The sequence below is a fragment of the Eucalyptus grandis genome, chromosome 11 (genome assembly GCF_016545825.1).
Source record: "Eucalyptus grandis isolate ANBG69807.140 chromosome 11, ASM1654582v1, whole genome shotgun sequence".
In the NCBI taxonomy this organism is placed as follows: Eukaryota; Viridiplantae; Streptophyta; class Magnoliopsida; order Myrtales; family Myrtaceae; genus Eucalyptus; species Eucalyptus grandis.
The window spans coordinates 44,538,845-44,559,357 of record NC_052622.1 but is presented as its reverse complement, the minus strand read 5'-3'; the positions used below and the strand labels follow the sequence as shown (position 1 = coordinate 44,559,357).

Below are 20,513 nucleotides of genomic sequence, written 5' to 3'. Positions count from 1 at the left end.
GTCGCGCGACCTCCGCCCCGCCTAGGTCGCGCCGAGGTCGCGCGACCTGCAGCCGGGCGCGGCGACGCGACTCGCGGCGGTTGCGGACTCGCGAGCGGTCGGCGGGTGGCGATCGGCGGTCGCGAGATGGTCGCGAAGGAAGAAGAAAGTTTCATGATTTTGATTCTCAAATTCGTTCCGCAGAAGAAGAATCAATTTTTTTTTTTGTTCTTGATTCTATTCCCAATCTGTTCCTAAACAAAAATTTTACCAAACGCGATTCTAGCAAAGTGGTTCCCAAACAAAGAATCCCCAAAGGCCTTGGCCCTCCAAAGCCCCTTCCAGATGGTTACCAAACAGCACCCTAAGATTCTACGTTGATCTACGGATATAGTAAGTAACATGGTATACTCTAATTAAGCCTTTAAACAAGTTGGTCATATTTAACATCCAATCACTTGCTGCCCCCTGCCACATACCAACTTTATACATCAATCGTTATCACATCTATCATCATCCAAAAGGCAAAACCCATCGTCATTTATTAGTTGCAGCGCGTGCTAAACGATCTAGACGTTGAACTTGCAGAGTCCAAGAGTCGTGCAGTAAAAAATGGATCAACAGTTGGCCCCATTGAAGCAGAAACCTATCTGATCCGATTTCAAGACCCATCAGTCAAACTATCAAAAGCAAATTAATTTTCCGAGTATGGCATTGCACTGTGAACAGTAGCTATTGATGAACGAAGCTACTACTACATATAAAATGCAAAGAATGGAACAAGTTGCAATCACGATGGTTATTCCGCACCAAAACCATGAGGGTAACGGCTTATATCTTTTGATCACGGCTTCAAAGGAAAGGCTAAGGACAATAAACAATGCGAAAGTTCTCCACTTACAGGATGGAGTTCCATATCTGGCTCATGCCCATTGATAGTTTGGATGATCTGCAGCCAGGATTAAAAGAAAAGCAGTCATCAGTTAAGACTGAACCAGAGCCTAAAACTATTGATACTGACTAATTGGCAATCAGATAGGCTAGGCCAACAGCAATCTCCATTCAAGACACTCATCACACTGGTGTTGGAAGGGAAACCAACGATTCATGGCAAAGAATCATCTCAATGATATCAAATTTGAAGAAGAAAAAGGACATAATTTCTACGAAAGATAAAATAAAATAATATTTTTAGGTGGGTGAACATTTTACCTCAGCCCAGGTACCGTATTAACAGAACCGACTCTAGTAGTGATAATCAGTCGCACAAAATGAACAGCCACTAGAATGTTTATCCATTGATAAAAAGAAAAGGAAGCTCTTCAAACTACAGGAAATAATGATTACTTTTTATCAGTTGGTAAAATCATCCAGGCATTAAAGGCCAGGAGAGTGTCCATGACCAGGAAGAATGCAGTTGATAAGAAAGAAGAATACTTGTAGCAAAACAATTTCCAGTGATCCATATTCCATCAGACTATCCTTCAGACCAATACCTCAAAGGCAACGGATAAAGTCGAATTAAAGGAGTAATCATAAGCGACAGAACAACAATAGATAAGTGACTGCCCAGATTTTTCTTGCATTATTAGCTTATGTCATATGCTCTTTGGTCTTGGTCAAAGAAAGGATTTAGCTACTCAGCATGAATTTTTAAAAGTTGGTAGCAGACATATAGATAACACAATGTCAAATGCAGAGTTGAGAGTCCTATTTGCTGTATGTGCACACTTACATCTTGTGTGTTGAACTAGGGTTAATACCAAAAGGGACTAGCTCTTACTGGGGGAGAAAAACCTTCCTATTTAATAGTACATTCTTTTGTGAACCACAATATGACCGAGTTGATTTTGTTCGACAAACAACTCATATGTCAACCATGCCAAGAAAACTGTCTTCTGAAACATTCAGATTTCTCTGGTTTTATAGTTGGGACGCTTATAGGAGGATACATCTTTTGCATCACACCTCTTTTCCGTTTCCTTCCAGCGGGTAACAGGCCTTTCTCTCTGACAGACACCCAAATTATCAACACATCCCAAAGGAAAAACAAACCAGAAAAAATCTTTAATAGCGATGAGGAAGGAAATGAGCCAGTTAGTCGAAATGGAAATTTTAATAAAAAAATCAGAAATCAGCATGGCTCTGTGACATCATAACGCACAAAACAGCCAGCCAATCCATCTAGTATCTGCAAATTCCGGACAATATTATTAAGAAACAGCATCAGAAAATATTCCACCACACCTGTAAGTGCATAAGCAATACGCATGACAATACATTATGCCAGTGAATACTTGACATCTCTTGCTCTTTCACTTACTAAATCTCATGCCATCGCCAGCAGGCGAAGTGACACGAAACTTACATTGCCCGAGCAAATTGAAATTTTCAAAACTTCATTAAATCATTGAGCAATCGAAATAGCATTACCTCAAACACCCTCATCCGAACCAAACTGCAACTTTCTTGATGTCTCCACAATCCAAGCTCAACAACGACTTCCACCTGGAAAATCTCTTACATCCTCAAAATCACATTCCAGCACTCAAAATCGAAACTTCAATTAGCACTAGCAATGCCCTCATCGAACCGGCAAGATCAAGAACTCAATCACTTCCACTAAAATCAGTCTTCCTCCCCACCAGTTCACTAGCCTTCACATAACTCACACCGCCACGTCCGCATTTCACCAAATCGTCCAAACCTAACTCGCCAAACCATCCCAAATCGAAACTTTCGCTCTTACCAGCCAGACACGCCCGCGAAATCAGCCGCCCAACCACCGCCCTCTCGCTCGCCACCCTCTCGTCAGCGACGGCGACCCTCGCGCCCATGAACGGCTCCGCGCATTTGTCCGCCGCGAAGCCGGCGCACTTCTCCTTCGCCGCGACGAGGCAGGACTCCATCTCGCGCGCCTCGCACTCCTCCCTCTGCTTCGGGTCGGCCTTCCGGCCGGCGAGCGGGGCCCACCACGGGGGCGCGCAGCTCCGGGACGCGGCGACCGCGCAGCCGATCCGGGCGCCCTCCTCGCACTGCTCGACGATCTTGGACTTGGAGGAGGCGAGGGCGGCGGACCAGGAACCGAGGTCGCGGAAGGCGAGGACGAAGGGACCGGAGGAGGGGTCGTCGGCCGGGGCGGCGGGGAGGGGGCCGCGGAGGAGAGGGGAGGGGCGGGGAAGAGGGCGGTGGTGGCCGACGGCGAGTAGTCGTCGAAGTGGTCCGGCGACGACATGGGTTCCGGTTCCGGTTCCGGTTCCGGTTTCGGACCTAAGCTGAGTATGGCGAGTGGTTTTGGTTTGTCTAGAGGGAAGGAAATGGGCCGGAAAAGCCCGGACATGTACTATTTGGGCCGTGTGGCCGGCCCATGTTGTTTCCTCGACCGCCCAAGGCATGATCTGGGCCAAGTGAGGTCAGGCCCGTGGGTTGTACGGGCCCAAATCGCGCCAGCCCAACTTGTCGACAATCAGTAGCTGCTGGGCAAGTGACCAGTCATCAGTTGGCTATTGAAAAATAAAAGAAATTTGAATCGGGTCTGAGCATAAGTTCCGCCTGACACGATAATAAACGCGCCGACTTGGGCACAGCCCACTACAATGGCATGGATAATTATGTCATCCTCACTCGAAATATTATCTATTTTGGCCCATTGAGCCTTATGGCTTTATCCTTTAGCGTCCAAGTAGGTACTTTCAATGAAAGATTACCTATCCTGGTGGTGCTTTAGTCTGAGTGCTCTTCACTTTGGAGTTCTAAGGAAAAATTTGCCATTACATCAAAAGGTATTGATGTGAGTTAATTATAAATTTCACATATTTATCTTAGATATGCTTTCTCCTATTCGATGTGTAATTCGGTACATTCCTATCTTCTTCGTCATCTTAGAAACTTGTCAAGAGTCGTTCATTATCTGAACCCTCTAGCCCTAACTTTCGTTTTCTATCTTTATCAGATTGGGTCATTACAATAACGGCCCATCTAGAATGAGAACTATTCTTTTTGCCTAGGCAGTGATGTCATTCATTTAAATCGCAAAACTAGAGATAAAACATGGGACAACACCATAGGACTAAACCTATCGGAAGAGATAGCCTCGTTGACCAGATCGGGAATACTGTTAGAAGAAAGAACATTAATTAAACCTAACTTTGAAAAAGCTTAGTTAGCTATCATGTGAGTAATAGAATTGGCAGACCTAAGGGGACCAAACTCAAGACCAATTAGGATTGCGTGACAGAAAACTATAAATATCCAAACCATAAGTATGGATGGGCCAAGGGCATAGCTTTGGGCAGCAAAAACTATAGTTTTTCTGCAATCTCCTTCAATCAAAACATGATGGAGATGTGAAATACCGGCAAGATGACAGGTAAAAAGATGTGTTGTCACCTTATTGGCAAGAGGGGAATATAACAAGCTCTCTTTGTCGCTTGCAATGCAATCCTCAAGTGATTGTGAGCAATAAAACGCAACAATACTGCGATGGTCTTTTGAAGCGCCATCAACATCGATAATATTGATGGATGGTTGTTGCAACCTTCTTACATCTTGGATTAGGTGTGCTTTTGGGAAAGCTTGAAAATCCTACGACACCCGTGTTATTAACTGCATAGTGTTAGATCGCTCTCCATTGTGTACAATCACATTTCAACCCTTCCAAATGTTATCGCTTAGCATAACATCAAACCCACTTAGTTGAGTAGCGTTAATGGCCGGGTTACCTGATCTGCCATTGATTTTCATGAACATATCAATTAGTGTCATTTGGCTATCCCATTGCCTTGATCCTGCAATTAACAGGTCTGCCCCCTTCATGCCTTGATTAAGTTAGCCCCAATAAATGAGTTTGACGCAATGATCCGCCGAGTCAGGGATCCATAGGTAATGCTCCACTTCAACATCCTTTATACTCCTTGTTAAATACACACGTCCTGTTTGAACATCTATCATAAGTTTCGGGATGGCTTTCCAAATCAGCGAAGCATTTGTCATAGCACTTTCGCTTAACACTCATCAATGTTGCTGATCACTCCTCAACTTAGCTTCATTGGCAAGGTCTTATTAAACAACCAACTATGCCCAAAGTCCAATCCGCTTGGAGAGTTTGGATGGCATTAATAAGAATCCCAACTGGTCGGTGTGAAGAATTGCAGCTTTCCATCATCCATGCCCCCACCAAAATCTGGGAGTAGTTGCATCTAATTTGTCAGACATTGATTGTTACCTTCATTGATCGCAGGCATGCTCTAAACTATTATTATGATATAAGTTATCTGGCTAAGAATAAACTGTTCTATCTTTTAAGGTCTTGGTTAATTTTACACCTTTCACGTAAGAAAATCAAAGTACTCTGTTCCTTGCACCTTCAATCTCCAAGGGGTGCCCGGGTTATGTAGTATCACAATTGATGGGCTTCATCTATAGCTCCTGTCTATGTAGCACGGACACTCTCCGGAAGCTTTCGTATCGTGTCCGACACTCCGACACGTGTCCGACACGCGGTCAACAAGTGTTGAAAAATCCGACACGTGGTTAACTCTTTCCGACACGCTCCGACACGCGAGTCCAGAATTCCGATACGCGATTCCGACATACACGGGGTTAATTTTAAAAATTTATAATACTTGAGGGGTCAAAATATAAATATACACAAAAGAAGTAATAAAATTGCTATAAATATACACACACGGGGTCAATTTTTTTTTTTCAGTTTTATTTTTTTAGAATTGTTTTATTTTTTTTAAAAGTCTTTTACTCTGAAAGAAGTAATAAAAAATGCTATATATGATAAATAAATAAATTTAAAAATATCATTTCAGCATTTTTCTTTAAACAATGTTTTTTTCCTCTAAGTTTTGTGTATTATTGTAACAAATTAAAATAATGAATGATATTATTTAATATCTTTTGTGTAAATTAATTCTAGGCTATTTTTATTATTATTTATTTATGTATTTATATATAAAAATATATCTAATATATAACGTGCCGGAACGTGTCGAAATTCTCTATTTTTAAGAAATAACGTGTCGACATGTCGTGTCGTGTTGTGTCACGTGTCACGTATCACGTGTCCGTGTCGGTGCTACATAGGCTCCTCTTGACATTATCTTTTATCCCCATACACACTTTTCTTGAGACAATTAGCATCAATTTCTGAAAATTCACTACTTGTCCAGAGCAAGAGCACTAGGACTGAAGGCATGCTTCTGACGCCCTCACCTGCCGCTTCATGGCCTAGGTAAATTGTAAAAGTTGGTCTAAAAAAAAAGAAAAAGAATAGTTGATTTGGTAAAAAAGGTTGGCTCAAACTAAATAGAAAAGTTGAATCGATAAATTGAAGAAGGTAGGAACTATGATCATAGTTGGATATTGAGCACTATATTGATTGATGGAATGGACCATTGATATTTGAGTTGATATGATTGTAATAATATAACTTATTTTGATGTCGTGAGTATATGATATAGTGGATTCAAGATAAATGAATTATAGTATTATTTGTAAATTTGTATAATGAATGCATGAACTTAAAAGAGGTATATACTATTCATTGGATTGCGATTGCCCATACCATTCATCTTAAATGTTCTTCAAGTTTTTCAGATTGAAAAGTAAAACAAGAGTGCTGGAGGAACTTTCGGTAGTTGGACTTTTGAGTATGAATTTAAAGAATTTATATATTTGAGAAGATATGTTTGGGTTTAGTTGAGTTGTAGATGTATATATACTTTGATGGATTTTAGAAACTCTAATTTTGAATCAACTCATTGTTTTATCAGATAAGTAGATTGATATATTTTTTGACAAAAAGTTTATGTTTATTTGTGTTTGAGACTGCTTTCTTGAAATAGGAGGATGGGCTTGACATTCATTATTGTAGGAGTGGGGTATGACATAAATAACATGAGAGCATCGACACATTTGATATGTGTGATGGCTGCACTGCCTCTCTTTGTCTTTAAACTTGAAATGGTTCTAATTTATTTAGATCGACAAATGGTGCATTTAGTTGGACTTTTGGGAAAAATCATTAAGAAAATGCAAATGACTTTAGGTTAAAGAGGCTTTTCAGAATGTAAATTGTGTTTGTTAAATTATAATATAAAAGTCTATTGTGAAGTACTTTTTAGCAAAATAATGTTTTGGGAGATTATATTTACAAATAACTTTTCTGGTGAAAAAAATTTATTGAAAGAAAAATTAAAAAAATTGGCCAGCAAGGGTAGATGGCAGTTGGTGATCGAAATTTGTCGTCGGCGATCGACATCTAACTCAGGCAGCCTCGGAGACAACTAGGGAAGGTTGCCCGGGGTCAAGCGATCCTCGAAGACCATCGGCGAAGGCTGCTCGGGGTTGAGCAACCCTCGGTGAAGGCTGCCTAGGGTCGGGCGACCCTGCCGCGACCTAGATCCGAGGGCGATAAGGCCCTCCCGTGACCCTGCCGCCCTAGAGTTGGGTCGCGGCAAGGTCGGTGATCTAGACCTCGCCATGACCCAAATGGCGTGGCGGTCGCGCCACCCTCCAGCAATGGTCGCTTGGGCCATTGTGACCATGCCGACCTCTATGTAGCTGTCAACGCTCACAGCCCGCGCAACACCTCAGCCGACCTCAATGGAGAAGAAGATGAGCAGTCCAATGACGAGGGCAAAACTGAAAAAATAGAGAGTGAGTGAGGATAGTTTTGGAAGAAAATGAAAATATGAACAGTATCCCCTTGTATGCCGAGAAAGTTAAAAGCCCAAGACACCCCTACCTTGGATTTTTAGCCTTGAGAATGCCAACTTTGATCTAATGAGAATTTCAAATTTGTTCTCAAACACTCAATATTTAGCCTAAAGGACTTTGAGGGTACAAAGTGCCTTGTAAATGGAACTCCCAAACGCACCCAAAGCATCTTAGCTAGAATTTGTGAATTACTTACAAGAGGGAAGGGGAGAGCGCATCCCCCTCTTTAATGCATCCTTCCGGCGTGATAGTGCCAACACAATGGCCACTGAGCAACATTGTGTAATTCAGATGGAAGTACACGGCTCAATCAATTTCTCTAGAAATAGCACATGGGTTTTGTTTTAATGTGAAAAAAAGTTGTTTCAATGATACGCGTAGTATTCTTTCAAACTTTTGGCCTCAATTGCGAGATAAATCTCCTAGACTTTCATTACGCTATCACCTTAACTACCGATCAATTTTCATTGATAAACTAATATTGAGATTAAGGTACTTTTTTTTATTTTATTGTTAATAAGTTTACTCTGTAGTCTCGATAACCACGAGAATAACAAAAATGAGGAGATGGGCTTGTGGACTGAAGATGGGTCGCCCTTGATGCACGGAATGTATAAGCTAGGTCCGATCTAAGATTTTTATTACCAAATTATCAATAATCTACAATACTTTGCCAAGGACATGAGAATTTTGTACCATGTCTTATTTTGGAGTGGACGATCAATGTGAATAATGCTAATACTGAATGTAAAAAAATTCGTTCAATTTTTTTTATATTTTGACCTACTCTCGACTTCTACTTACAACTTTTTCTCTCAAATTTAAAGATATAAAATATTATGTAAACCTTAAAAATTATACGTGATTATTCAATAAAACGTTTCAAACGTTTCAATATCTTTAAAGACTTCAACCATGTCGAATTAAACAAATGTCAAATATTAACATCACAAGATTACAGAAGGTCAACAGTTAAAACAGCAAACATCATGCTAGGGTCCAGACAGAACATTCACTTCTACCATCTTTAAACAAGAAAAATAGAATTCGACCAAAGAAAAAAAAAAGAACAAGAAAAGAAAAATAAAATCTCAGACACACGTGAGAGCGTGCCGGATGCCACCCTAGAAGACTGCCCCTCCCTCCCTCTCAAAGGCAAAGCGAAGCTCTTCTGCGGAACTGGAAGTGAGATTCTGCAGCCGCTCTCTCTCTCTCTCTCTCTCTAAGCTCCAAGTTCTAAACTTGAAGGTAGTTTCCGCTCTTCAACTTCCCATTCTCGATCCTCGTTCTTCATCCCCCTCTCAGATTAATTTAGATGTCACGATTTCAATAATTTACTTCTCTTCTGTTTCTTCTCTTGTGGTTATGTACTTTTGATTCGTGAAGTTCCGGTAGTCTCACGAATGTGCACGTTGCCATGACTTGGAATCGAAGGAGTGGAGTGATTAGGGTTTTGGGTTTCGTGGGTTGTGATGTATGCACTTGCAGGTTGGCGAAAGATACGATTTTTTTTTTTTTGGACGACCTTGTGCTTCCACTGCGTGACAATTCAAAGTCGAAACCTTTGCGGTGAATCTTGTGGGTTTCTGTAGAGACAAAGACGAGTTTTTATATGGGTTGTTTATAGACTTGATGTCCATTTTGTGTTTTGAGCTCTTGGATGACACGTTGTGATCTTTCCCGTTAGAGATTGGTGTGACAATTTTTTCTGTGAAAGCAGTTTCATCCGTAAAGACTTCGCATGCCTGTGTTTATGCTTTATGCCATTCTCTTACTTATACCTTGGAACTGCAAGTGTCCATTATCAATGACCATTGACCTCACTATCTTTTCCTCCTTTGTATTCTCCTTCAGCATTCTTGAAGTCGCGGGAGATGACTAAGAGAAAGAACCCTCTCGTCTTCTTAGATGTGTCTATTGATGGGGATCCTGTGGAGAGGATTGTTATCGAGGTAACCTAGAATAGGAGTCGTTCATCCAAAATATCTTTTTGTCTATGTCATTTTTCTGTAAGAAGTCTTGACTGTTGCTTTTCTGTTGGAAGCACACTTACAATCGTGCTTTTTTCTGAGTCTTGCAGCTCTTTGCTGACACTGTTCCCAGGACAGCAGAAAATTTCCGATCACTCTGCACAGGTTCGTTTGATCTTAAAGTTTGTCATGATTCAAAAGTATTAATGCTGGTATGGCGTAATTTGTATATGCGATGCTGCTCGTCATTTTTTCCCTACGGAAATTGGTTAGAGTCTCCTTGCATTAGCATTAATGGTGTGCATTCTTCTTCCATGCGATAGGCTTATGTTATAAGGGAAAGTCTGCTTAGGTCACCCAATTCTGTCCATTGGACGAATTACTTCTTTAGTCAGAGTTCGAAAGTGAACTAGATTTCTCATCACTGGTAATTGATTTTGAATGAATTTTATGATGGCTCTGTCCATGATTGAGATGGATTTGATGTGGATACCATGTTGCATAATCTCTGTTATTAAAGTTTTCATTTAGGTGAATAATAGATCTCTAGGTTTCTAAATTCTCCCCATTGCTTTTAACAAAGGTTTGGCACTTATTGTGAGTCTTGGTTTGTTGGTCCAGGAAAATATATCTAAAAGACATGACATATAATGTTTAGATGCAAAAGAGCATGAAAACTAGAAGCTCTGATTTTTCTTAATTTTTTTACCAAGGTTCTTGGAAGTCTTGACATCAATTGACAAGCTCTATGATGCTTTGCTCTTTCTTTTCTTGCTCACTTCCACTCTAATATGAGTGTAACTAAATGAACACTCTTTTCATTCTGTTGGTGTTGAGTAAGCAGTATGGGTTGCATTGGCATTTTATAGATTGTTGATGGTATTTTCTATTCAATTTAGGAGAGAAAGGAGTGGGGAAAACTACTGGCAAGCCTCTGCACTACAAAGGATCGTACTTTCATCGAATTATTAAAGGGTTCATGGCCCAAGTACGCTATTTTTCTCTTTATCAATCATGTTCATTCTTGTGATGTATTTACTTTAAGAATAGTCTAATTAGCACATTGCTACTAATTACTTCACCTTCAGACTGCATATAATCGTAGTGTCCATTGCCTATTGAGCCTTTATCTCTGAGAGTCGAAGAAAGCTTGTCAAATTAGCATAAGGACTTCATTGTATGCAAGCATCTCGTACAGATGTGTGAGCCTCGTTATGTGGCTTGACAGTGCCAGTAGGTATAATGGGGTCCTGATTGTAGATGAAAGGATGCGAGTCTGTTCAGCTAAGGGGTTGATGGTGGCTTGTCCATTGGATTGCAAAACCTTTGAAATCGATCTTGAAAACTGTGAAGTTCAAGGATGAAAGAAGATTGTCCATTATACTTATTAGACTGAGACCAAGAGAAGAAGAAAAAAAGAAATAAATTGGTGAATGCACATTAACAGTCATTTTTCTGTCAATAATAGCATCACTTAGAATATATTCCCTACCTTGATTGGTGGGGGAGGCTGCTGGCCTTGCTTTATCTTTTACATAGCTTCTAATAAACGTAAATAGAATAATAATTTTTTTTTTTTTTGAAAAAGAACCTATAATTAGAAGTCTGAAATCTGAAGAGGGCAGTTTTTGGACGATGATTTTAGTAGCAACATAGAAATCATTAATAAATTCTAATTTTTTCCCTTCTGTAAAAGCCTCAATCATGATAGTCTTGGAAGTCACTAACTTCTTGCAAACGAGAGCTGGAGAAAAGTTGAACCTGGGAAGCTTGCGAAGAGTGCTAGCCAATTTTAAGATTCTATTAGTATTGTCATAGCCATCTGAATCTTATATTGGATGAGTGATTTTAGAGTCACTAAATAAGTTGTTACCTAGGATCCTCTGATTTGAAGGTCTTGTGCACTCTGTTTATGTGATGTGTATAACTGGAAGCTCATTAATCCTCTTCACTGTCTTCACAGGGTGGTGATTTTTCAAATGGAAATGGTACTCTTCCCTTCTCGTAAAAATTACTAATGTTCATGATTGGATAAACTATTTTTGACTACATAGTCACGATTGGACTAGAAGAAGGGATGACCCTTTTTGGATTGCAGGCACTGGTGGAGAAAGTATATACGGAGGGAAGTTTGCTGGTAATATTTCTCTATCAACTTGACTGCTTTTTGTTTATTAACAATTTAGTGATTTAATTTTTTTCCATACATCAGATGAGAATTTCAAACTAGCACATGATGGACCTGGTCTTCTCTCTATGGCAAATGGTGGGCCAAATACCAATGGGTCCCAGTTCTTCATAATATTCAAGCGCCAACCTCACCTTGATGGGTACATTTTAATTTTTTTGGAAAAAAAAATTACAACATGCTTTCCAATTAGTTTATAGTATTCATGGCCATGTTACTGTTCTTCGTTAGTGAATTATGAATATGATGTTTACGATTTATGCAATATGTTTTTCCTGGCAGGAAGCATGTTGTATTTGGGAAGGTTATGAGGGGAATGGAAGTTGTGAAGAAAATTGAACAGGTAGGAAGTGCCAATGGAAAACCCCTCCAACCGGTGAAAATTGTAGATTGCGGTGAGACTTCTGAAACAGGAACACAAGATGCTGTTGTGGAGGAAAAAAGTAAATCTGCAACACTAAAAGGTACTTATTCTTTTGTGATTCCCTCAATTTACTACCTTTTTGTGGGATGACTGTTATGAGTCTCCTATTTCCAATGTGTAATAGAATTTTTTTGATCAGCAAAAAAGAAACGATCTGCAAGAGATTCGTCTTCTGAATCCCGAGGAAAAAGACGACAGAGAAAATCCCGCAAGGAGAGAACGAGGAAACGAAGGAGATACTCTTCATCTGATTCCTACAGCTCTGAGAGCTCTGATAGCGATTCTGAATCTTATTCCTCAGACACTGAGTCAGAATCCAAATCACACTCTGAGTCATTGGTATCTGATTCAAGCTCAAGTGATGGAAGGCACAGGAAAAGGAAGTCAACAAAAAGAGAAAAACTTCGTCGGCAAAGAGGGAAGGATAGTCGTGGGGAGCAAAAGAGTGCCAGATATGACAAAAAATCAAGGCACAAGTCCGAACGGTTGAATTTATTTGGATTTTTTGTTTGCTACATATAAGTTTGGCACTCAGCCCGACTGCTTTTTGTTTGCTATGTATTGAGAGTGGCCATTTTTTTACCTTTCTTTCCAGGAGTGCAGATAGTTCAAGTGATTCAGAAAGTGAAAGTTCTAGCCGTAGTAGGAGTAGAGATGACAAGAAGAAATCTTCTCGACGTGAGTCTGCTCGAAGTGTTAGCAAGTTAAAAGATGCCGAAGCAAATTCTCCTGAGAATTTAGGTATGCCAATTCTTGGAGTTGTCTCTTCACTTTTCTATAAATTGTTTTTGATTTAATGAGGAGTTTGTCCAATTGGATCTCTGCTGCTTTTGACTTGGAAAAATTTGCTGTAGAATCACCAAGGGATCGTGAAATCAAGAAAGTTGAGGACAACTCATCACATGAAGAAGGTGAATTTTCACCAAAGAATGATGTTCAGCATAATGGACATGGTACTGATGCAAAATTTGGTAAATATGATGATCAACGTCCCCGTTCAGATGGTTCAAAGAAGTCCAGGTTTCAGCTCTTGCCTTTCTTATGTGTTTTTTTAACTTGGTAGAAGGTTTGGGCATAATTTTTATCATTCAGAATGCTTCCCAACACCTTCTGACTATAGTAAACTGTTGTGCATATTCCTGAAATTCAGCGGAAGCATGAGGGACAGCCCCAAAAGGTTGGCTAACAGTGTCCCTCAGGGAAGTCCATCAAGCAGTCCTGCACATAAAGCCTCTGAACCTTCTTCCTCTATTCGTGCCTGCAATCCATCAAGAAGCCCTGCGCCAGATGGTAATTCGAAGCGCATTAGAAAGGGCCGTGGCTTCACAGAACGTTTCTCCTATGCCCGTCGATATCGTACCCCATCTCCAGAAGATGTAACATATAGGCCCTACCATTATGGTAGAAGAAACTTTCATGACAGGAGGAATGATAGGTGAGCTGGACTTTTCCAAAAATGGCATGGCCAATTTTATGTTCGCTACTGCTTAGTGCTTAATGGACTTGCGTAGGTATTCAAATTACAGAAGCTATTCTGAGCGCTCACCACACAGAAGATACAGAAGCCCCCCAAGAGGCAGGAGCCCTCCAAGGTTCTCTCTCTTCTTTGAAACACACTTTTGCTCGTGCTACTAGTAGAAGGCTGGTACAATTTTTTTTCTTTAATTAGATATTAAGAATCTTAAGTACAAGTTTTTTTTTAGGCTCACTTGATTTCCTCACTCTAAATGGTTGCAACACACCCTAATTTGTTAAGTTGACAAAAATAACCCGAGAGAACTAAGTGGTTAAAATTATAGAGGGAAAGGTTGAAAGAGATTTTTTATTGAAAAATGCCACTATATAAGACTGCCCATATTAATCAAAACAATGTGATTTTATTCTCCCTCCCTTTGTTATTTTCCTTACCTTTCTATGCCCAACTTCATGTTGGCTTTTCTACTTGCTAATGTTATTTTTGAATGTTTCGTGATGATATTGAACCTTCAAGTTGTTCAGTCAAAGGCATAAAATATATACCTTAAACAGATGCGAACTTAAGGAATTTCAAGGGTGTGCACAAATAGTCAAACTGATTGCTAGGAAAACATTGGTACATGGATTCCAAAATTTATCTTTCTTGTTCCACTCAAATAGCTTTTAATACCCTATCTGAGACAAAACTTTCTTTTCTGGGAAGAATCTTGGCCGAAACTATAAATTACATAGAAAACCTACCTAAAACTTCCATCAAACATAAACTGGAGATTGCAAAAAGTTATGACATAAGGTTAGTCATCTAGAGTTTGCAACTTTAACATGGATCGTGACATATAATTACATATAATTGTTGGAGACTGAATTTTAAAGGAAGGGTTGTAAATTAATGTTTCCATAGACATCATAGTGTGAATGTTATGAATATTCTTTAAAATTGGAATCCTGAGCTTTTTAATATATTAAGGTGCTCAAATCTTAAAAAATTCTTGTAAAAAACCAGCGAACGTGTAAACTTCTCCGATTAGAACAGAGTAGAAGAGAGAAGGGAGAACACTTAAGAAAGGTAGATGAAAATCATGAGATTGGTTGATCCACAAGGTATGTTCATCAATCTTTCTATTAGTGAGATCCCAGTAAGGGTTATTTTGGACCATCTCAATTTCAGGGTGTGTCTAAAGCTATTTGGGGTGGAAATAGTGTGAGCCTATTTTAATAGTGTCAGTTTCTGGTTTAACCTTTCTTTTGGTCAATCCAAAACTTCTAATTCATGCTTATGTATGCATTTATGTTATTCTTCGTCAATGGCGACAGAAAATCTCTTGGAAACTTACCCTGCATGTATTTATTAAATTTCTGACTTTGTTTTTCCCCTTAAGAGTAATTAGAATAACAAAACAATACACAATTCATTCTCATTAATTGCTTATTTCTCTTATTCACTAAAGATGGTGATATTTGGAGTTATCATATAGCAGAGTTGTATATTTTTCTAATCGCTTCAATGTTTTCAGTAACATTGCAAAACACTAATGTTTTGAGTACCATATTTAGATATATTTTAAATGCATCGCATGCAGTACACAAACACTTATGTACTGGATATAATAAATGGGTCTTTGATTTTGTAATAAACTGCTTTCTTCTTTGCTTCCTAAAGTACCTTATGGTAAGTATAATAAAGTTTGATTCCACATGGAAAATTACATAAATTAAGTAAATAGATACGTTTGTATGGCAAAATTCACTTACTTCTCCACTATTTTCATTACTATCGGTCCCTTACCATCTCAAGACACTTATCCACTCTCAAATGCGTTACCTTTTACCGTTTTACATGAGTTTTCTTAATCTCATTTTTCAGAAATAAGAATAATGTATCTTTCTTTACAGTGTTTTTAACAATTTATGGCTACGAGTAAGTGCAATTTGGACATTGACTAGTTCTAAAGTAAAGAATGAGCAAGGGGTGTTCTTTTTTTTTTAACTGGAAATAGATGAAACATTTGTACTTACTGCACATGTGATGTTTATTTGGCTCCTCATAGATACCAACGAAGAAGAAGTCGAAGCAGGAGTGTGTCTCGCAGCCCGGGTGGTAATAAAGGCCGATACCGGGGTCGGGACCAGAGCCGGAGCAGGAGCAGGAGTCGGAGCCCTAGACGTGGTTCTAGTCCAGCGAATAAGCAATTGCCACTGAGCGAGAGGTTGAAATCACGTCTTGGGACCAGAGTCGATGAGCATTCTCCACGCAGAAGAAGGTCCTCCTCGAGAAGCCATGATTCCTCAAGATCTAGATCCCCTGATGAAGTACCAGACAAGCATGAGGGCAAAGCTGCCCCTGTATCTCCTGCAAGGTCTCGATCCAGCTCCCCTTCTGGGAGGGGGTTGGTCTCCTATGGCGACGCCAGTCCTGATTCTGGGATCAACTAAAGGGTCTTCCACTTCACATCATCACGATTGGCCGAGAGATTTGATGATCTGTGGAGTACCTGCGCCCAACGTTTTGAGTCAGGTGGACTCGCATGGGGTGTGCAACCGTTGGAATGAACCAAGAGCGGCTTGGACCAGCCTCACTCGGTCGGTATTATGTACTCGGTAAATGAAATTTAATGACATAGCTGCTGGATTTTTACGAGGTCATCTTAAACGTTCTGAGAATTTCCTGAGATCATGGCCCTCTCATTTGCATCTTATAAAACTTTAGTAGACTTGGATTGATGCTGGTGATTTGGGTATTTCGGAATTTGCCATGATTGAATGGACTTCATCTATGTCTAGGGTAAATCTCAGGTGGTGGTTTGATAGTTGCGGTTCGTCCTCAATCTGGACACTTGGACCGTGAAATATAGATGCTTGGTCGAATGAATGATTGGATGGTCGAATCGAAGAATTGCTCGGTGTCTGTTCTTGGACGAATCCGGGTGTGCTGCTTGAACGTCCCTCTCGAGATGCCCGAGTGATATGGTTGAATGCTAGTTTTGTAAGTGACAGCAAAATTATCGAACTTGCATAGGATCTCTCATCAGTTTTGGGGTGTATTGGCCACGAATTACCCTCCAAAGTCTGCGATAGACCGACAAAATTCGGATCATTATCTTGCTCTTCTTTTGGGGTCTAAAGAAATTGCGCATTTGAGGTAGCAATTGCAATGATAATACGATTTCTCTATTTTTAGATTTGAAAATATCGTAAGAAACATACTTTACTTTTCATGCGATAACTATTTGCCTACCATTACTTTTCAAAATACCACCGTACTTAATCCTACCATTATTTTTCAAAATATGATCATGCTTAAAATTTCGTTTGGAAGATCATTTTACACTTTCACATATATTTTTATTTATGTAAATGTCATTTTCTTTTCAATATTAACCATCCTCGAAATTTTAAATTTTTACTACCACCGAGATCGCCTAAAATTAACTGTAGGCCAAAACATTTAACTCCAATGAGTTTGCAAGGAAGAACAATCTGGCCCTTTTAATGTGGAGTTTTGATTAGAGGTATGTGAATGATCATCCTAAGAATAGAGATTTATTAACGAGCTTTTCCTCTCGATTTACCTAAATTTTGGCTAGGTAAGTTCTTTCCATCCATTTCCATTTTTTCGTTCTCCCCATTTTCTTGGAATGAGGTATCTCTCCAAAAAAATTCCACGATCAAGTTCGCTTCTCGTCGAGATTCATTTCTCTTTAGATTCTAATTGTTCCAAGCCTAGACATCACATTACATTGCCCTGGAATCAGATGAACACGCCAAAAACCAATTACCAAATCCTCGTCCGCCATTTATCTTGTCTTCTTTATGTTCATCTCCCTTTCAGTAAAAAACCAATGCAATGCTCTTGAATCTTACTTCACAACCACATGCCCGGTTCGAGAAACGCCATGCCAATTTGTCCCGTCGCTCAGGATTCCGAAAACAGGAGCCAAAACAACAACAATGTTCGACAACCCGGAAACGCAGCCGTGGATCTATCACGATACCGAGGTCGACCTGTCCAACCTCTTCAGGAAATCTAAACAAACGGGATTCCTCAAGTCCCTAGGAATTATCATGCCTTGGTCCTCAAAGGCACCAAAGCTCCCCAAACGCATTCGTTGTCGACGGAAATTTCAGTGCTGCAGCATGCTTGCTATGGTGTTCTCCGCCCCATCACTAAGCAAAGACAATAGCGACAGCAACAGCTCTTTAGCAGCACCAATTTTGACAATTTTGCACTCGTTGCGACGCAATTCGATTCGCTGTTCGCACATAATCCAAAGGGCTTTGACAAGATTTCAGATAATTAGTAAATTCTTGGATTGTCCAGGCTCGCAACAGCTTAGCCTGGAATCGCCTCAGTCCCAACTCTTATATAAAGAGTAGATCCTCTCCGATGGAATCATCACTTTCCGACCGACCACAAGCGCTTCTTTCGACCAAGAGACAGGAGAAAGTATGAGCCTCCCAGAGAACCTCCTCCCCAACGAAGCGAACCCGGCATGGATGAACAAGGCCGACAACGCGTGGCAGCTGACGGCGGCGACGCTGGTCGGCATGCAGAGCGTGCCGGGCCTCGTGATCCTGTACGGGAGCATCGTGAAGAAGAAGTGGGCCGTGAACTCGGCCTTCATGGCGCTGTACGCATTCGCGAGCGTGCTCGTTTGCTGGGTCGGGTGGGGCTACCGCATGTCCTTCGGGGACAAGGGCATCCAATTCCTGGGCATGCCCAACGTCGCGCTCGACCAGAAGTTCCTCCTCGACCAAACCTTCGGCGGCTACAAGTTCCCCAACGCGACCATGGTGTACTTCCAGTTCGTGTTCGCCGCGATCACGCTGATCCTGATCGCCGGGGCGCTGCTGGGGCGGATGAACTTCCACGCCTGGATGCTGTTCGTGCCTCTTTGGTTGACGTTTTCGTACACGATCACGGCGTACAGCATATGGTCCCCGAACGGTTGGCTGTCTAAGAAGGGAATCATCGATTACTCGGGTGGCTATGTGATCCATCTCTCTTCTGGTGTGGCCGGCTTCACTGCAGCTTTCTGGGTATGTGTCAATGCTCATGTCTGTCATCCTAACATTCTATCAATCACTTTGGTTGCCGGAAGTGAAATAGGACTAAGTACGCACGTATCTCAATCTTGCCAAATTCACAACACAGGTTGGGCCGAGGGCGACCAAGGATAGGGAGAGGTTCCCTCCCAACAACATCCTCCTCATGCTCGCTGGCGCCGGGCTGCTGTGGATGGGATGGACCGGGTTCAACGGCGGGGACCCGTACAGCGTCAGCATCGACGCGTCCCTGGCTGTCCTCAACACCCACGTGTGCACGGCCACGAGCCTGCTGACGTGGCTCCTGCTCGACATCCTCTTCTTCGGGAAACCCTCCGTTATCGGCGCCACCCAGGGCATGATCACCGGCCTAGTTTGCATCACTCCTGCCGCAGGTACAAGCATAACTACGTCGACTATGATTAGAAACACGAACCTAGAAGAGGGCACGGACTTTTTATAGCGAATCGGTCGGACGGTCCCTGTAGTAAACTGTAATAACTAAAGTTATGATTGCGTTTATTTTGAAATTTGCATACATTACTTAGAACATATATTTTTCCTATGCACGCACATAGGAGTTGTGCAGGGTTGGGCGGCGATCCTAATGGGGATCATGTCCGGGAGCATCCCGTGGTACACTATGATGGTGCTCCACAAGAAGCTATCGCTCCTCAAGCAGGTCGACGACACGATGGCCGTGTTCCACACCCATGCCGTCGCTGGCAGCCTCGGCGGCATCCTCACAGGCTTCTTCGCCGAGCCCAAGCTCAACCGCCTCTTCTACAACGCCACCGACTGGCAGCACTACTGCGGCCTCGCCTACGGGCTTCAGATGGGCCGCCCTGGGGCCGGGTTCAAGCAGATGGGCATCCAAATCCTGGGCATTGTTTACGTGGTCGTCATCAATGTGATCATGACGAGCTTGATATGCTTGGTAGTGAGGGCGATCGTGCCGCTGAGGCTGGCCGAGGACGAGTTGCAAGCCGGGGATGACGCGATCCATGGTGAGGAGGCCTACGCCCTGTGGGGCGACGGAGAGAAGTTCGAGTCCTCCAAGTACAATTCGGTCCATGGCATCGATGAGTTCCCGTCGGTGGTGCCTAAAGCCGGAGGCGAACTGCAAATGGTTTAATCAGAAGAGATCGATCGATGTCATGGGAATCAGATGAATTTGGCAATGTTCCAAGTCTTTTGTTTCGCTGTCTGTTCTAAGGGAGTGACAATTGAGGGACAAGTTGGCTTTGATGTGCTCTAGACCATAAGTATAATAAGAATCGAGGTCCAAATTGATAGTTTTCTCCTTTCCTTTCACAAGTTTCATGCGTTCAATTTTGATTTGATTTTTCAAATTCACCGTCAATCCTTGTCGCCACATCATGGAAGAAACATCGTTCCAAATCGCCATAAGACAAACTGGAGGACTCCGATGAGGTTAATGCGAAAATGTGGGGGGCCAAAATAACCATTTAGAGGATTTGAAAGCTAAATTGGTCATAAAGGAGGACCCAAAGCAGTCCACTGTTCTCCTAACTTAGAAACTTCTTTCTGCATTTAACATTATAATAAAACACGTTTAGTGTGGACCGACAGCCATGCGACCCTATTGGTAAAGGGATGGGGGTAGGGCCGGAGAGTTTTAGGCCCGTGAGTATCGTGCACACATCTATATAGAATAAAGGAGTGAAACAAAACAAAACATGCT

The 20,513-nt window shown here is 41.4% G+C and overlaps 3 protein-coding genes across 5 annotated transcripts; 2 read left to right on the top strand and 1 right to left on the bottom strand.

Moving 5' to 3' along the window:
- Positions 1–612: 612 nt before the first annotated feature.
- On the bottom strand, positions 613–3,222 carry LOC104426629. Its single transcript, XM_010039750.3, is given in 3 exon segments — positions 613–928; positions 2,413–3,157; positions 3,160–3,222. Coding segments are annotated over 2 exon segments (624 nt in total). The 5' UTR covers positions 3,215–3,222; the 3' UTR covers positions 613–928; positions 2,413–2,588.
- A 5,592-nt stretch (positions 3,223–8,814) lies between these two features.
- Positions 8,815–16,545, top strand: LOC104426628 (peptidyl-prolyl cis-trans isomerase CYP63). 3 transcript variants are annotated; one of them, XM_039304674.1, is made up of 14 exons: positions 8,815–8,955; positions 9,562–9,659; positions 9,788–9,842; positions 10,577–10,665; positions 11,641–11,665; positions 11,776–11,814; positions 11,890–12,007; positions 12,148–12,329; positions 12,429–12,759; positions 12,885–13,030; positions 13,144–13,309; positions 13,440–13,724; positions 13,801–13,881; positions 15,814–16,545. In XM_039304674.1, the coding sequence occupies exons 2-14, from the start codon at positions 9,582–9,584 to the stop codon at positions 16,196–16,198; spliced, it is 1,980 nt and encodes a 659-aa protein (XP_039160608.1). In that variant the 5' UTR covers positions 8,815–8,955; positions 9,562–9,581; the 3' UTR covers positions 16,199–16,545. The 3 variants fall into 3 exon arrangements, with proteins under 3 accessions (XP_039160608.1, XP_039160609.1, XP_010038050.2); XM_039304675.1 differs by having other exon boundaries at positions 12,429–12,774; positions 13,816–13,881; XM_010039748.3 differs by having other exon boundaries at positions 12,429–12,774.
- A 1,666-nt stretch (positions 16,546–18,211) lies between these two features.
- LOC104427934 (ammonium transporter 2 member 5) lies at positions 18,212–20,033 on the top strand. The gene is made up of 3 exons (XM_010040940.2): positions 18,212–18,802; positions 18,918–19,203; positions 19,387–20,033. Exons 1-3 carry the CDS (start codon positions 18,212–18,214, stop codon positions 19,941–19,943), a joined length of 1,434 nt encoding a protein of 477 aa, XP_010039242.1. The 3' UTR covers positions 19,944–20,033.
- Positions 20,034–20,513: the final 480 nt, after the last annotated feature.